The 18,279-nt window shown below is 32.9% G+C and overlaps 3 protein-coding genes across 3 annotated transcripts; 2 read left to right on the forward strand and 1 right to left on the reverse strand.

The window, feature by feature from the left end:
• Window positions 1-1,318: 1,318 nt before the first annotated feature.
• LOC11416785 (transcription factor MYB108) lies at window positions 1,319-2,658 on the forward strand. The gene is made up of 2 exons (XM_003591311.4): window positions 1,319-1,880; window positions 1,997-2,658. Exons 1-2 carry the CDS (start codon window positions 1,555-1,557, stop codon window positions 2,505-2,507), a joined length of 837 nt encoding a protein of 278 aa, XP_003591359.1. The 5' UTR covers window positions 1,319-1,554; the 3' UTR covers window positions 2,508-2,658.
• A 2,732-nt stretch (window positions 2,659-5,390) lies between these two features.
• Window positions 5,391-7,440, forward strand: LOC11417437 (probable pectinesterase 53). The gene is made up of 5 exons (XM_003591312.4): window positions 5,391-5,786; window positions 5,892-6,081; window positions 6,229-6,432; window positions 6,642-6,877; window positions 7,137-7,440. The coding sequence occupies exons 1-5, from the start codon at window positions 5,452-5,454 to the stop codon at window positions 7,285-7,287; spliced, it is 1,116 nt and encodes a 371-aa protein (XP_003591360.2). The 5' UTR covers window positions 5,391-5,451; the 3' UTR covers window positions 7,288-7,440.
• Window positions 7,441-7,610: 170 nt separating this feature from the next.
• Window positions 7,611-10,918, reverse strand: LOC11416786 (gibberellin 2-beta-dioxygenase 2). Its single transcript, XM_003591313.4, has 3 exons — window positions 10,428-10,918; window positions 8,233-8,605; window positions 7,611-8,111 (listed from the first exon to the last, which is right to left on the reverse strand). The coding sequence occupies exons 1-3, from the start codon at window positions 10,811-10,813 to the stop codon at window positions 7,833-7,835; spliced, it is 1,038 nt and encodes a 345-aa protein (XP_003591361.1). The 5' UTR covers window positions 10,814-10,918; the 3' UTR covers window positions 7,611-7,832.
• Between the last annotated feature and the right edge of the window lie 7,361 nt (window positions 10,919-18,279).

Here is an 18,279-nt window from a genome sequence, read left to right on the forward strand (position 1 = left end):
ACTACATAAAAAATGATCATTCATTTATAAAATTAATAAGGAGGAGTACCGATACACCTCATTTTGTGAGTGTACCGTAGAAGTTGCCTAAAACTAATAGTAAATCATAAATAAATGGTGACAACTAGGCTACCATGAAAGAATGATGGGTAATTTACTCCCAACCGATATACATTAGCCACATAAGCACATATTCATATTTATGAACTATCTTGATGCCACAAATAAATTGTTCATTTTTATTGGTCGGTGGATAAATCTTTGATGGTAATTTAGAAAAAACCTAAATAAATTCAATCTGTTTGCCAAACTTGCGAAAAAATTGGTAACCACCAAAGTCTAAACCCACAACGACGACGTCATCATCATGAAGCTTACAGTTTTATTTTTTTAAGATCAAGCTTACAGTTGATCCAACCAAATACGTGTATTCCCCTTTTTCTTCTTGTTTTATTTTAACATATGATTCTACTTTACGATTAATTGATTTGAACTAGTGGGCTTCATCCTTAATTGAGTGAGGTGTATGCATAATTGAAAAGGATGTATTGTTAATTAATGGAAGCATGTAATTACAGAAAACCAAATCAATATCTTTATGTCAGTTACAGATGAAACGACGGCGAAGAAGAGACGATGGAGAAAGGGGATGAACGAGTAGGTGAATGGGAAGGCAGATGTGATCAATGTCAATGATGGAGAAGTGGGTTTCTGCATTGAGATTTCTTTTTTCTTTTTCTTTTTTAATTAAAACATTTATAATATTTGAATAAAAAGATCTTAGCCGTTTGTTTCATTTTATGCCACATGTCACTCAACTAATAAGGGAAATGCCGATCCCCATTTCCTATAGAAATGGAGAGGATCCGGACATTCGTAATTATTTTTTGTTTACAAACATTCTTAATTACTCATTCCATCTCTTGTCGTACGGAATTAAATTATTTGTGATAAGCTAGTTTAAGGAATAAGAAATATTCTTTACATACAAGTTCAGAGGTTTTCAGTATCTGCAAACAATTTCCTTTAATTAATGTCAACTAGGAAGGAAGTTTGACCAGAGACATAGCCAGAAAGCCAGATACAGGAACCGTTTTGGTTCTGGAAACCCAAATACTGTTAAAGCCTTCTTAGTTCTGACTATTTGACATTAGTTACTATTATTTTAGTAAACTTAGTTGAATATACGTGTAATTAGTCAAAGGGTCAACACGAAATAGCAAGGTCAAAATAAAAAAAGAGTAACTAGCAATAACTAAAATACTATATAGTAATTTAATCAATCAAGTAGGAGTATTATTTAACAATTCTGCGTACCAAGTATTCAGCTATCTATACTCGCAGCCCTTCACTTTATCTTTTAGTTTTGACAAATTCTCAGTTTTAAAGTGCAATTCCTCCTAAATCCAACGTCAACGCTGAACTCTCTCTATCTATATAATCACATACTCTTACATATCCATAACAAAATTATCTAAGAGTCTAAGATATATATTTTCAGAACCATTTCTTACTCCAAAGCCAAAACAAAGTATAACTGTGAGTGTAACAAACATGGATACTAATTACAAAACCAATATGCATGTAATGAGGAGTTTTTCAGATTGTGGTTCATCAGTTACAGATGTAAGTCAAGAAGATACTATGGTAATAAAGAAAGGTCCATGGACAGAAGAGGAGGATACTATTCTGATGAACTATGTGGCAGTCCATGGAGATGGTCATTGGAACTCCGTGGCTCGCTGTTCGGGTCTAAAGAGAACCGGGAAAAGCTGCAGATTAAGATGGTTGAACTATTTGCGTCCAAATGTTCGACGTGGGAACATCACTCTCCAAGAACAAGTCTTGATCCTTGATCTTCATTCCCGTTGGGGAAATCGGTACGTATATATATGCATGTAAACGTATTTAATTTTTTTCAAACAACCTTGTTTAGTTTTAGAATGAAATAGAGTTGGTCAAATTAACTAACATGATATTGTGTTATTTAATGAAGGTGGTCTAAAATAGCGGAACAATTACCGGGAAGAACCGACAATGAAATAAAGAACTATTGGAGAACAAGAGTGGTGAAGCAAGCTAGGCAACTAAAATGTGATGTAAACAGTCAACAGTTTAGGGACACATTGCGTTACGTATGGATTCCACGTCTTATCGAGAGAATCCAATCTTCTGGTGCAACTGCAGATACTAATTCCTATAGCCACGGACAAATCACCACTTGCAAAAATACTAAAGCTCATAGTGAAACTTGTGGGGCAAATGCAAATCCTCCAATGTTGCAGTCTGAGGTTTCATCGTACTCGTCAGGGGTTGAAGTTCAAGTAGAATCAAACGTATCTTACAATTTAATGGATTGTGCAGAACTGGGATCCACGTGGCAGGACTGGAACTGTTTAGACTCAAACATCCAAGAATTTGAACAGAGCAATGTTTTTGGTGATTCAGAATTGTGGACAGATGAAAACATATGTTTCTTGCAGCAACAATTGGCTGATGATTTATGATCCAGTTTTTTACACTAGGCATTAACAAGTTATATTTAAGTTAGTGACATTGTTAAATTTAATGGCATTGTTGAGTAACTGATTGTTTGTAATTGTCCTACTCTTACATTGAGAATTATAATTGTGTAATTGTAGTGCATATCTCTAATTACAAAATTAATAAAGAAAGAACTTTGATTTTCTTCTTGGAAGGACTTGTGTGTGTATTTGTGTTATGAATGAATTGTTCAACGTTGGTCTTGTGTTTTACGTTATAACCAATCCTCTAGAAGCATAGAATTTTAGAAAACGTGATAGGAAGTTTGACATTAATAATAGTAAGTAGTAGTATAGTATAATGTTTTAAATTCAATGGGTTTCTCATTAGTAGAGCACTAAGTGCCGTTACTTTTGAAACCAGCACGTTTCATTGATCTTCGTAGGTTATTTTAGTATTGACTGACTCGTTCACACATGATTGGTCAGTCAACATGTTTATTTGGTTTCTTTCCTATGCATTTTGTATGTCGCATGTATGGTCACAGCTGACCTCATATCCCAGTTTAAACACAACATTCTACTCCATTTGTTAATTTTTCTATTTTTATTTTTGGTACTAGGCTTTACTTGACTTTATTGGTTTCATTTCACCATTGTGGGGGCCTAAACCAAGGTCGGGTGGCAGAGGAAATGGAAGGTGTTCACACAGTAATAATGTTTAGCACCAATTGATATATATATATATATATATATATATATATATATATATTATTTAAATATATCCAAAAATCAACAACTTATTTCATAAGAGTAAAACATTTAAAATTGATGATGTGATCGAAAAGAGAGAGAAAACAATAAAAAACAAATAATATTTAATTCATATAAATATACCGCCTTGGACGAACTTTCAATTAAAAAAAAGATAATTTGCATCGATATCTGATATATTCTTCTTTTAAATTTTATGTGTCATCTTTGTTTTGGACTTAATTAATGCATTCCAAATTATTATTTTTTTCATTATTTATTTCGGAGTAAAATTTTTACTTTTTTTTGGGGTCTAGGACAACCGTCATCTTTATTTAGCTTAAGATATGATCCGTATATGTAGTAGTCTGTGTTCGAACTTAAAATTTACTTCTTCTCGACACTTAAATTGTGTGAATTTAATAATTAAATTACTCGACAAAAAAAATTATTTTCAAATTATTTATAAATTATTTATTAAAGATTTTAAAGAACATTAGAAGTTGATTTGTGTTTGTTTATGCAAGTAAGTAGAACATAATATACGTAAGGTTTAGGGTTCGAACCTCAGACACCACAAAAAAAAAAAATACAAGTACGTGGAAGTGGTTTTTAAACTACAAAACTACCATTTAATTTAGGTCATAAAATTTGTATCCGATGATAAAAACAAACTTGAAAGTTGAAACTTCATTTCCATTTACTCCTAAAAACGTGAATCCAGAAAAGCAAAAAATGGAGAAATGACAAAATGCAACACACAATGCACTCCCTTCTATTTACATTTATTGCACCATGAAGAAACAACAGTTAGTTAGTGTTATTTATCGGGGTAACTTGCGTAACAAGTTATCTAGTTAGTTAGCAATAAATAATCTTGTTGTGCACTAATAAGATGTAACATACACTCTAATTCTATCAATGAAATAATTTATTTCATTCAATTGCTAGTCACATAATAACATTGCTTGAAAATAGTATATATGCATAAACCCAAACACGAGATCCAGGCTTCAAAAGAAAGAAGAAGAAAAAAAAAACTTGAAAAACATGATTAAAAAACTTGATTTATTGTGGCAAAGCTAGGCAATGCTTGTCATTTTTGTAAAATTGTAAGGGTAATTTCGTAAACTAATCGAAGTAAACTTAATTCCGTGTTTTTTCCCCCTGTTTTTGGCGTTTGTTTTGAGAATTTTCATTAGAAAAAATTGCTTTTTAAGGTTAAAAATAATTTATAACAGGTTTAATAGCATGTGTGTTGATGAGGGTCCAACCTAAGCTAATCTGACCATTATTTTCATATTAGTATTTCACACCTAACTAGTATTCATCATTGTGGCTGACAACGAGATAGTGAACTAAATTAGGATTCAAGATAGGTACCTTCACAAGAAAGTAAATTAGCTTTTGCTAAACTCAGAGTTTAAAAACAAAATAAAATATGAGTTGTAGGAACTTAAATCATTCCATTTCATACATCTACATTTTATTCTTTTCAAACAAAATAATAAGTGGGATACTGACAATATATTATTCATTTTTATTAAAATATGAGAATCCAATTGTGTGACCAACGTGTTTGATAAGGCTGATGCAATAATAAATTGAAAAAATTTAAAATCCAGATTTTGAAAAATAGAAATAAAATTGTCCTACCCCACAACCTATATTTCTTGGTTTAGAATTTAGATATATAGAATGTACTATATCCTAAATATATATCATCACAGACCTGAGTGACCACTACACCAAATTTGAGCATTTTGAAAATGGATTACAGCTATGAACTTAACCAATTTTCTTCCTTCTGTGCCAAAATCCATCCCCAATGTCAATGGATTATCTTCAATCTGATATGTACATTAATTGATTACACCTTATTTGATCATAGTTTGAAATTGGGGTCCCATAATACAATTACTCCAGTTCCTGATATAGTTCCACAAAAAATTAGTGCCCACTTATATTTAATTCTATCTACTAATTTTGTTCAAAGAGTAGAAAAAATAAAATGAGCATACCCTTCAACACTGTCATGCGTCAGAACATATACTAGTTTGTCTCTATTTACTTATAAATGAGGGTTAGTTTGGTAAATGGCAATGAGCATTAACATTTAATGTGTATCTATATATTTATGTGTGTATGACCTTATATTCTAGTGCACTGTCTTGAAACAAATCGTATAGTAATATTATATACTAATATTAGCATTATGGTTCCAAGAAGGTGTTTCCACCTTATTTTGTTGGTTCTTTCATGTTTATGCTTCAGCTGCAGATCAGAAATGGAGTCTGATTTTGACAAATGGATATCATGGAACGTCAAGAATTACCAGAGAAAGACCATTATGGAAAAGAGATATAGGAATGTTAGTGGCAATGTGCAAGGTCTTGATCCTAAGCTGAAGAAAGCTGAGAGTAATAAAGTTAGATTAAAAGTTAGTCAAGATGGTTCAGCTCAATTTAAGAGTATTACAGAAGCTCTTAATAGCATTCAACCTTATAACATTAGAAGAGTGATTATCTCCATTGCACCGGGTTACTATAGGTACGAATATGCTGACTATAACTCAAAACTGTTTTATTTTTTTATAACAAAAATGTTACAAGTGGTGATTATCTCTTATAACTTGTGATGATTAATTGATTTCAGGGAGAAAATTGTAGTCCCAAAAACACTCCCTTTCATAACATTCCTAGGGGACGTAAGGGATCCACCAACTATAACTGGAAATGATACACAATCTGTCACCGGAAGCGATGGGGCTCAGTTGAGAACATTCAATAGTGCCACTGTTGCCGTGAATGCTAGCTATTTTATGGCCATCAACATTAATTTTGAGGTACTCAAAATATAAATTATTTTCTTTATTTAATTGGGCTAGAATTTTGTTGAGATAAATATTGGAGGGAAAGTATAGAATAGAATAAGATAAAATTGATCCTGTTGAATTTTATCTCATTCCATTATTTCTTTTATAATATAACAGAACACTGCTTCATTTCCTATTGGGTCGAAAGTAGAACAAGCTGTTGCGGTTCGCATCACCGGGAATAAAACTGCCTTTTACAATTGCACATTCTCTGGTGTTCAAGACACCCTATACGATCACAAAGGCCTTCATTACTTCAACAATTGCACTATTAAAGGCTCAGTTGATTTCATTTGTGGTCATGGGAAATCCCTCTATGAGGTAATCTTTCCATTCATGAGTTCAAGTTCAAATATGCACATTTGAAAAACTTATGAAATGGGCTTTTATGGCCAAGTGGGTTGTTAATGAGTTATAATAGAAAGATTTTGATAATATTAATAAAAGTACAATTTTCATGTCTGCCACTATATACAATAGCTTGTTGCCTAATCAACCATTGCCTAGTTTCTGATTGAATTGGTATGCAGGGTTGCACTATAAGGTCCATAGCCAACAACATGACCTCCATTACAGCTCAAAGTGGTTCAAATCCGTCATATGATAGTGGATTTTCCTTTAAAAATAGTATGGTAATAGGTGATGGACCAACTTATCTTGGAAGACCATGGGGAAATTATTCACAAGTTGTTTTCTCCTACACCTATATGGACAACAGTGTTCTGCCCAAAGGATGGGAAGATTGGAATGACACAAAGCGCTACATGTTAGTACTAAAATTAATACAACAAAGCATACACTTAGATTCTGTCTTATTATCAGATAGCTATTTTTTTCCCTAATGTTTCCTTAAAAATCACACCCTTTTCGATTTCTCAATCCGGACGGGAAATACAAAAATGGTGTGTTTTTCCTGTCACTAGACCGATGTTTAAGGATCATTGAGGTAGAAAAAGAAGCTAATTTTTATCATGTAAGTGCAAATAAAAAGCTTATTAGGTATTTTTGTTTGTTTACAAATGCAGGAATGCATATTATGGAGAATATAAGTGTAGTGGACCTGGATCCAACACCGCCGGAAGAGTCCCATGGGCACGGATGCTAAATGACAAAGAAGCTCAAGTCTTTATTGGGACTCAATACATTGATGGGAACACTTGGCTAATCAGCCCTTAATCCAAGACAGATACCTTTGGAGTTTAATTTACTACTATAACAAATACCTGCATGCATATATGCAGGACTTTATTGTTATTCATCAACAATATATATTAAATATTATGTTTTTATTAGAATGTGAAATGAAATGAATAAAGGAAGATATTATTTTGATGTTGTTTGGATTGGATGGTATGAGGCCCATTGCGAGTACCGTATATTAACACATTTTGTTGAGAAGTATGGTTAAGTCAAAATTGGTTTTATAACATTTAGTTTCTTAAACAAACATGTCTTTAATAATCTTTTCCAATTAGGGCTAATAATTATGCTTGAAAGTATAAACGCAAAAATAAATGATGCTGCTTCTGATTTCTGAATACATTGAACATCATTCATGTCAAAATTCCACTTGGAAGGTTACCTACATATATTTTACAATACCAACTAGGTAGACTAGATCACTAAATCGCTACGGCCAAAAAATAAATATCAACACTATTTATAAAACAAGGACAATAATTGAAACAAAAAGAAAAAGGACTATAAACAATGAAAGTGATTCAAGTGTCATGGTGATAATGGGTATTGTCTTCTTGTTTTTGGAGCTTGAATTGATCAAGACGTGAATCTCCCAATCGAAGAGCATATGCTGCTTGTTTATATTGGGCCCATGTAAAGGGCTTATACAGAGATGGGTTATGGGCTGTCACCATCTTTGATAATGGACTGATCCACCAATTCAACGGTGGTGCTGCAAAGTACATCATTGACATTCTGGGCTTTGTTGTGTTTGTCAATACTCTATGTCTCACACTCACAAACCTCCCATTTGTCAAAACCTACACAAAAGAAAAAACACAATTATTATGCAAAATGATTGTCGAAACTTTAAAGTGTAACGAAATATCTTAGTAGTACAATGCAATTATAAACTGATTTGATCATTAGGAAGCAAGTTACCTGAAGAGAATCTCCAACCATGACATAGAATTCATTGGGGTCAGGATGGACAGGGATCCACAATCCATGTTGAGTTGAAATCTGAAGGCCACCTACGTTGTTGGACCGTAAGATGGTTAGGATCTGAGGGTCAGAATGCTCTCCAAATCCAATAGTATTATTATTGTTTTGGAATTTTGATGGGTCCAAATTATCTTTGCTTAATTTCTTCACTGGAGGGTAGTGATTGATCCTAAGGACTGAGTCACTATGAACGTCTTTGATAACTTTGCTTAGTGAGGACTTGTCAGGGACCCACAATCCTTCTGCTGCTAGCTCAAGAATCTCACATGCTAATTCTTTAACTGCTTCTATATAATCAGTGACGATGCAACTGCAAGAAAATTGGAAGGCCAAAAACGTTACACATAGTCACAACTATTAACTAACACTACTATTTTTGTATATTTTTTTTTTAAAACAATGCGTCTTTTCTATTATCAACGTTGCCAAATATTAGCCGGCAAAGACACGTGGCGGGTCAAATCATTTATCTCATTTCACTTTTTAATTATTGAAATGAAGAAAATAAAGGTTTTTCCTATATTCTTGATTTGATTGTGCTAATGAATACTACTAGTTCACTATTGAATTGATTGGAACACGAGCGAGACACGCAATGAGTTATTGATTGGTTTAATTTCTTTGTGGTCAAAGTGAATGGAAGATCTTTATAAAAATAAATATAAATAAATAATAATAACAAGCAAAATCAAGATCATGTTGTCACAACAAATATCCATATGCGAGATATTATGCCAAAAATAACCTAGTTCGCTGTGGATTACTTTGCCATATATGTTTTTTCAGCTCACTCATAACCAATAAGATAGTGTTGTATCATGTGAATGCTTTTTTTGCCACCATTAAATACCATCATGTCTCATTTGATTCAATAATAAAGTTATATCTAATTATGTATGGTGAACCATTTTTCTTCGTGTTCTATATGACTAGTAGGTGTTATTTCTGGATGAGTCCAAAAGTAACGCTTAATTATGCATGATGATTATTCTTGATGAAGATAAGTTTCTCTAGCAATGGCATCACACATATTACAGCCTAATGTCATAAGATAATTTTGGGGGCTGATGGATGGTTGGTGGGTTCCATATTCAATTTAAGATTGATTGCCACTCCCGTTTCCTCCTCCTGATTTGATTGAATTGAATTTATTATTATTATCATCTTTATCTTAATCCTCAATTAACAAAGAAAGGTAAGTTGACACAAAGGGGCAAATCAATATTTGAATCTTTTTAGAAGAGGTATCTATATTCATTGATATATATAACACCATTCGTGGTATACACCGTTTTAACCTCCACACACAAATGTGACAAGTGTCCATGTGACCCTTTAATCTCTAACCTCTTACTTAGTACTCTTGTGATGTTACAACAAAAACCAATGTGATTTTGGTACAAGTCAGGAAAATGGTTATGTAGTTTTGTACACACAAAGTCAGAGACAGGGCTCATCAAGATGAATAGAAGCCCAAATGAATCCATTCTGTTAACATCAGAATGGTCTCCAACTAATTGAAAAGTGTAGTAGAAGTCATAGTCACGTAGCCAAATCAACCACGAGAAAACAACTACATATTACATCAAGAAGGTGAGGCAAAATGCATTTGTTAGACTATTAATTAAAATAAATTTCATTTCTGGTATGATTTGGAATATAAAGGAAAAATGTCCCTATCTAGGATACAAAGCATAAAGCATTGATAATATTAAATACTTATGTCCTTCCTTCACAGTTCTTTTTGTTATATCAACCTTTTGAAATGTTACCGCAATATGGAAATAAAAAATGATGCATCAACCACCCAAATATAGAATATCAATGTTTTGTCAAACTCGTCAGAGTCTGTACTCTGGCTATCCCCCCACCAGCCTGCTTGACACTTAAGAAACACTAACTGATAACACCTTGTTCCCTACCTTATATATTACTTCATATATTATAATCCTAAAGTCCCCTCAATCTCCGTTATTATAGTATTAATTACATTATATTATACTTTTCCCCCACTTTTTATCATTATGTTATAAACCAATATCAAATTAATTGTTCATGTTAAAGGTTGGAATATATTATTGACAAATATTTTATCTAATTAAGTTACAATTAATGAGTGACGGAATCAATACCTGAACTTGATAGGGTGATCTTTTGCAATGGTTTTGGATCTCTCAGAGATTGAATTAGGATTGGTGTGAAGGAGAAGATACTCAAGGTCACCTTTATCACCATTGGGACCAATATTTTTGCAGCCATAACCAAAAGGAGTAGAAGTACCAGCTTGAAGTTTCTCTGTAGAGTTTTTTGAGAAAAACTCTGTTCCTTCATTTTCCAACCTTGAAATAACCTCCTTTGGTATACCATGATTCACCACCTTAAAAAAACCATATTCTTCGCAAGCTTTCACAACTAATTCCGACAACTCTGACCTTTCCATGGAAAGGTCAATTGTCGGAATTCCCACGGCCTTTGTTTTCTTAGTTCTTATCATGGAAGTTGGAGAAGGTACTACCATTGTTATAAGCTAAGTATTCTAATAGATATAAGAATGATGAAGATGCTGAAATTTTTTGTAGTTCTAGAGAGAGTTTAGATTTTTGGTTGGAGGAAAGTGGCATGGTGTATAATCTATTTATAAGGAGAAGGAAAGAAGGTAGTGAATAAAGTTTTTATATTTTTTTAATGAAATCAATTAATTTATTATGTGAACGACCAAGATGGGGTATGGTTATTAAATAACAACTATAAATATATATATGCTAGTATATTCTTATGTTTAATTTTAGAAGGCGTGGACTTTTTAGACAAGACAGCGGAAGATGGGTGAAAAGGAAATGGAAATTTGAAAAATTGAAAAACATAGTGAAACATTTGTGTGTGCATGAATTGATTTGAAGAAAGGAATCTCAATTGGTCAAGTCTAAGGAAATACAAATGTATTTTTATAATGTAACATGGTAACTATCTGAAAAGAATTTATGTTACAATTGATTTTAATTGTTTAAGGAGTAAGTTTTTAAGGTAGGAGGTGGCTACAATATTAGGTTTAGGTCAGAAAATTTGAGAGACTTGGGAACCAACTGGTCATGGCTGTCTGCTCTTAATTGGTGTACCAACTACCACCTATTTTAAGAACCGTGTCACCGTGTGGTCTTTCTTTCTAAATGAAAAAGTTGCTATTTGCACCTCCAAAATTGATGAATCTCAGTGTTAGTTACGCGTATGGTATAAGTTGACTGTTTGAAATTAAATGTTTGACTCAGTTTACTGAATGCTTGTGTACTTTACAGCTCCGCGCGGTTTTTTTCTATTATAGAAAGTTTTTACGATATTTTTAGATACAACGACTAACTTGTACCGACATTACCATTATTGGAATGTGACTATATTAGAATCTTTGAACACTCAATCTCACATCTTTTAAAAACTACACCCTATTCCTATTGCTTTGATAAAATTACATGGCTTGACAAGACTATTGATTAGTTCGGGAGCGTCAAGGGCAACAACATATCAATACTTTAGGACTACAAGAGAGATGGAGATATTATACACTCAGAACCTTCGACTTATTCACCTAATCACTTACATTTAAACTCAATAATCTTTTTTATCAAAAGCGTGAGTTTCCACTTCTTATACTTGATCTCTCCCACCAACTTGAGAAAGATCTCTGACACAATTTGTTGAGGAGGAATATTGGGAGCAAAAAAGATCAATGTTTCGGGATCATAGAGAATGACACTAATCTCTGTCAAAAACCTTAAAATATTAGATATGCGAGTCTTCTATCTCGTATATTAAACATTTTACTCGTTTATAAACGATGTGAAACTAATCACTCACACTTAAACTCAACCAATCCTATTATGTTACCATCAAGCGTTAAGTATTGTCTTGTATTCATATCTTGTAAATAGAACAAATATGGTTGGAATGATAAACTCCACAAATATTTATTGGTCAAGATTAAAAAAAATGGTCATCAGCACAGTCACACCGAATATTTTATGGAAAATTTCTATAAAAACTCAACTTGAATTTTTTTTTTTTTAAAGATGAAATACTTTTTAAAATAAGGATTATTACGGAATATATTAATATATATTCATTTTTAAATGAATTGTGTAATGATATTCGCAATGAATTATAGATGTATGGAACACAATCATGTAGCAATCTATGCCACTAATATTTTTTGGATCGTAAAATCAATTCTTTTAAAGAAAACATTCATGGACTAGGGGACATAACATCATGCATAACCCTTTGAACTCAATTTAAAATGTCAACAACCTTTAGAACTACAAAGCCAAAAGTGTTAATAGAATGTTAAAACCTCCGGTCTTATAGGTGCTAGGAAGACAAACGTGTCAAGTGCGTTGCCGCGTATACGTGATCAAGTAATTGGTTGGTTCCACTATATTCCGATCTAGAATGGTCTTGAATACGTCTACCGTACATGAAAAAAACGTGATGAATTTTTTTATCAAAAGTAGTCGACCAGCTTTGGCCAAATTGCATATACTCATTTTCTAACCACAAGAGTGCATGAGCCCGAGTATATATACGACATGATAATATTGTAACTCATCAAACAATAACAATGTAACTCTGTTAAAATGCGCATGATAATGTAGGGTACTGTTGTAGCAAGTAGAAACAGAAAATCTCTCTAGCAAATCCATACACGACATGGTTGTGTAATTTATATGTCCTCAGGCGGTTTTTGTTGAATACTTGAATGGTGAGACTGAGACATGTTCTTCTGTAGCTGAAAATGATATCATCTTTAAAAAATTGAAACTAGTTTATTCATTAATAATATCTACAGGAATATCATATATCGTATCATAATATCAAATATGATAGATACAGAGAACATGAGTAACATATAGTGCAGGTGTTTCCTAGGAGCTGCTGGCCGTGGAAGGGTCAAGGTCGTGTTTGTGTTCTTTGTTTATACTTTTGTTTACTAACTAAGTGGAAGCTTGTCAGGCTTGGATCATTATGTTTTTCAAAATTTTATGGACGGCAAGTTCATACCTTAAAATATATTCCCTCCCTTTTAAAATAAGTAACCTTGTGAGGCATTTCAAAATAAATAGATTCAATTCATTTTATATATATTAAGGATTAATTACACATGAATAGAAAGTAAGAGGGCAATTTATGTTAGATGACAAAGTCAAATCTCGTAAACACAATATTCATGGACCTAGGAGTCATGACATTATTGTGCATGACCCTTTGAACTCTATGTAGAAGGTTAACAACCTCTGGTGCTAAGAAGCCAAAAGTTTCAAAAGCAAATTGTATAAAAGTATGTTGATTGTCAGAACACGCTTTCTCATAAGGTTGTCTGTCATACCATAAAAGACCCGACCCCTAAATCAACGAGTGGTGAAACCCTAGTCAAATCCACATTTGCATATTTTCCTCCTACCCATCCGCACACCATAATATCTGCAAGTTTAACTATCGATCTTCTATCTAGTGGGTCAGTAAGGAAGTTCATAGGGACCTCCTTCTTCACTGATACTCCCACCTGCCTAAATATATAAAAAAAAATGACATCCCTAACAAAGTCATATTTGTACTTAAAGCCAAGAAGCTCCTTACAATGAACTGTATGCTTCACAAAAGTATCCAGGCACACCTTACGAAAAACAAAACATACATCATCAACAGGAAATAGTGGAATCATAAGGCGATATCTAAGGATAGTACGGTACTCCACTGATGACATATGCTGACACAACCCATCCATCAGGATAGCTACAAGAAAATCATGAGAATTTGTTGCTTTCAAACATCCTAAAAGTGACTTCTGTCTAGTGATCATGTCAAACTTAACTTCCATATCTTGAACACTTTTACTAAAATGGACAATCGTCAAAACTTGTTGTGCTTTAGGAAGGACGTTGTCCTTCTAAGTAAAACTGCTAGTATCAAAATATGAAAGTATAGGTTATGTAGGACATGAGACCATCTCTTCATAAACTACGAGTACATATTATATATTTATACAACTACATTAAAATTAATTTAAGCATTTTTTTTTAACCAAAACTTTGAGGCGTAGACTTCTTACTTGAGTTGCTTAGTCCTTTAACCGATCTTGAGTAACAATTGCTTTCTTCCATAAGAAATAGATGAAATATTGTGTATATACACCATTAATCTACTTATCATATATTAGACCGATAAGAACACTTAGTAAGTAGTACACTTGGTTTTTAAGACTGAAAAATGTAGAGAAGATTTTTTTTAGTTGAGGAAAATGTATAATAGATTGAAATTCTATATACATATATAGTATTTTATGTTTTAGGTTATTTTGTGAAAAATTGGCGAAACACAATCATGTTTTAAGGGGAAAAGTGAGCTGCAACAAAACAGGGTACATGTGCATCATCTATGCACTTGCAATTTTATATTATTATGAATTGCCAGTCTCAGGTGAGGTAGTGGATCAGGAATAGAGTGATATTTGTATGCAACGTGGTACCTTTAGAGACAAATGTTATTAGGAGGCCTCATTTCAAACACCTCCCAATCAATTTGTAACTTTTTCCTATCAACTTTTATGATGCGTGTAAATGTGCAACTTAGTCGCATGTGTCAATTTGCTCCATCATTTTCATAAAATGCTGAGTAGTATGCTTTCATTTTAAAAAACTTTATCGAGTTATAGTTCCTTCTTCGTTGAACATTGATTGATGTATGAAACACGGATACATACATGAATATTAGGCATGAAACAAATGTTAAGAGTTCCACATCGAATATGTGATGGTCTGACAATGTGTTTATAAGTGGGACAATTCTCATCTCACAAGTCGGTTTTGTGAGATTGTGTTAGGTTCAACCACGATTTCTAAGATGGTATCAGAGTCTCTCCAAGATCCATTGGACCACCTGCTATCAGGTTTCCGCTATCCACCCACCATTTATATCTACGAACTAAGCCCAATAGTGCTGGTCGTGAAGAGGTGTGTTAAGAGTCCCACATCGGATATGTGATGGTCTGACAATATGTTTATAAGTGAGGGCAATCCTCACCTCATAGGCCGGTTTTGTGAGGTTGTGTTAGGCCCAACAACGATTTCTAAGAACAGACATTATCATATAATTCAGAGTTTCAAGAAGTGTCGGTGTTTCATAGATATTGATAATTCAGTATGACAATTCAGAGATTCCAATTTGACACGACAAACTTTTTGATATGTATGGAAGGACTAACTTTGTGTGAAGTGAGGGACTAGTGTAACATTTTATAAAAGAGAGGGATCAAATTGATGCATTCTACAAAAGTGAATGACTAAATTGGACCTTTAATCTATAATTTTACTAGACTATTCATATTTATCGGAGATGAAAAATTGAATCGTATTCTCGATATGTTCGAATATCCCTGTCACATCTCCATACATATGGTGAATCTTTTTTTTAATGAGTTTTTTCCCGGTCTTGAGCACAGTTTCGTAATACATTATCCAACAATATATTTACTTTAACATTTCATTGACCAGATGATATGGTTGCTTCTTTAAATATCAATGACAATTTTTATAACATGACAATTATCAAACCAAATAACATAGCATATCAAATAAAATGAGTAATAAAGAGGTAATAAAGTAATTTTGACATTCGAGAATAAGCTTGAGTATAAGTTGGGGGTGGATACTTATATTCCTTATACTTTTTTTTTTTTTTAGGGATTATATCCTTGTTGCATGTCTTGTACCTGTGTTTTGAAATCAGAAAAGCTCAACACACACTCAAACTTAATCAAAGTAGAGAAAACCTATCAAATCGGAGTGAGTTTGGACACATGTTTGCGGATACAAGTTTTGCTGTCATTCCTATTTATGGCTGTTATTTTTGAAATTAATACTGCCAAAGGAATTATCGGGTTGAGTCACGACCAGGTCGCTCTCTTTAAGACGTTTCGCGGCACTACCCTAGTTGTGCAAGGTAGACTAACAACCACGCCGTCTCCAGGATAAAACAGTCCAGATCACTGTTACGATTATATACTGCACAGTACACAATCGCTCGTAGATTTACACCTCAAATATAGTTTAATCGTTTGATTAAAACTATTCAATACGGTACGTAGCCGCTCTATTCGAAATCGAAAGGGACAGAAGAAGAGAAGGAAAAGAATGACTCGTTAACACAAGTCGAAGGGAGAAGAGAGGAATCGCACATGAATCTTCAACTGCGAAATTCGATGTAAAGAATGATTAGATTAATTAAATAATTAATTTATCATTTTCAAGTGACAAAAAATATATATTTTATTTTTCACCCACGACCCAAGCCCGGCCCGGCCCGGTCATCGTCGTGCGATATATATGTTTTTGTAAGCGTTCACCCGTTCACAAAAGTGGGTATCCTAAGGGCACACCTTTGAAGGTCACTCTACCCTTATATAAACACTTTCTAGTTGGTGTGGCTCACCAATATGGGACATTTTTAAGTCACACACTCACACTAGTTCTTATATTGTGTTTTTCTTATCCAATTTTCTCACTAGATTTAACTAGTGTTCCAACAATGGTTGCATTCTGTAATCCATTAATCAATCTCGTTGATCCCTTTATCTTGTAATACAGGAGATATAAACGTTGTTTCATGTCAAGTGTTGTCCATATATAATAATTGTTTTCCCTATATTCAGTGAAATGATATGTACATATACATGCATCTTAACCGCAGCACGCAGACCACATTTTTTTTTTTTTTTTAAATATGTGTCTTTGGCCACAAAAAGAAAGTTTGATTAATCTGTTTGAACAGTTACTCATCAACATTTTCCTACAAAGAACATATTATATATAAATAAATGAAATAGGGCAATGATTCAACACAAGTTACGGGAGAGAGTCTATCATATAAATTATATAATATTGATAAAGTATCTGTGTCCTAATTTGTAACCAAGATTGATTAATCTTGGGTCCCTTCCTTCCACCTCTAACCTTCCCCACACGAAAGAAAATTTGTTAATCACAAAAGGTAATTAATTAAAAAAAATTAAGGAATAATAATCAGCAGGTGTTGACAGTGGCAGGTAGAATCTACTCATAGTGGCCATAAAGTGGACGGCATTTTGATGGTCATGAAGAAGATGACACAATTATATTTTATAGTTAAATGCAATTATTAATCAAAATAGTTTAAAAATATATTTTGATAAATAATTAATATTTTACTACCTAAACGATTAGGACAAAAACGCCTTTTTTGGTCTCCAATTATCTAATATGATATTTTATGGAATAACATGTAATACTGCAGTTGAAAAAGACTACTTCAATTAAATAGAGTATGAATGTTCAAGTTCAACGAACTTCTTTTTTTTCTCCTACTTATTTAATCATTCATTTCATAGTAGTATTTAAATAGCATAGTACTAACTTAAATTGATAGAATTCTGTGCATTTAATCCACAACTGGAGAAATCCAAAAATCCTACTTTTATTATTCTGTACAGCAACCTGCCAAGTGCCACCCCTGCAGTTGATTCAACCTCTACTCCACCCTTATCTGATAGCTGCCATGTTTTTTATTTTTTCCCTCTTTTATTATATTTTCCGGCCATGTCATCATGGATCATTGAATTATATATAAGGCTATACTTAATATATTTTTTAGTCAAAAATAATAATAATTTGTTATAAATATTAATAGTGGTTGTCCAAATAGAAAATATGTTATTGGGCCATACTATTAGGTTATTGGGCTTAGTTCATAAGCTACTCTATTTTCTTATAAATAGAGTTCATTTGTAACATTCAGATACATACATCAGTGAATAATAATACTGCTCATATTCTCTCTTCTTCTCCTTCTCTCTGTTACTCTCTCTATTTACTTATTTTCATAACATAATTACCCTTTTAAGTGAAAGGTATCCGACCATACTAATAGTAGCATTTGTTGGTATGAAATGAATGATGTGCTGTG

The sequence above is a fragment of the Medicago truncatula genome, chromosome 1 (assembly GCF_003473485.1).
Source record: "Medicago truncatula cultivar Jemalong A17 chromosome 1, MtrunA17r5.0-ANR, whole genome shotgun sequence".
Taxonomy (NCBI): Eukaryota; Viridiplantae; Streptophyta; class Magnoliopsida; order Fabales; family Fabaceae; genus Medicago; species Medicago truncatula.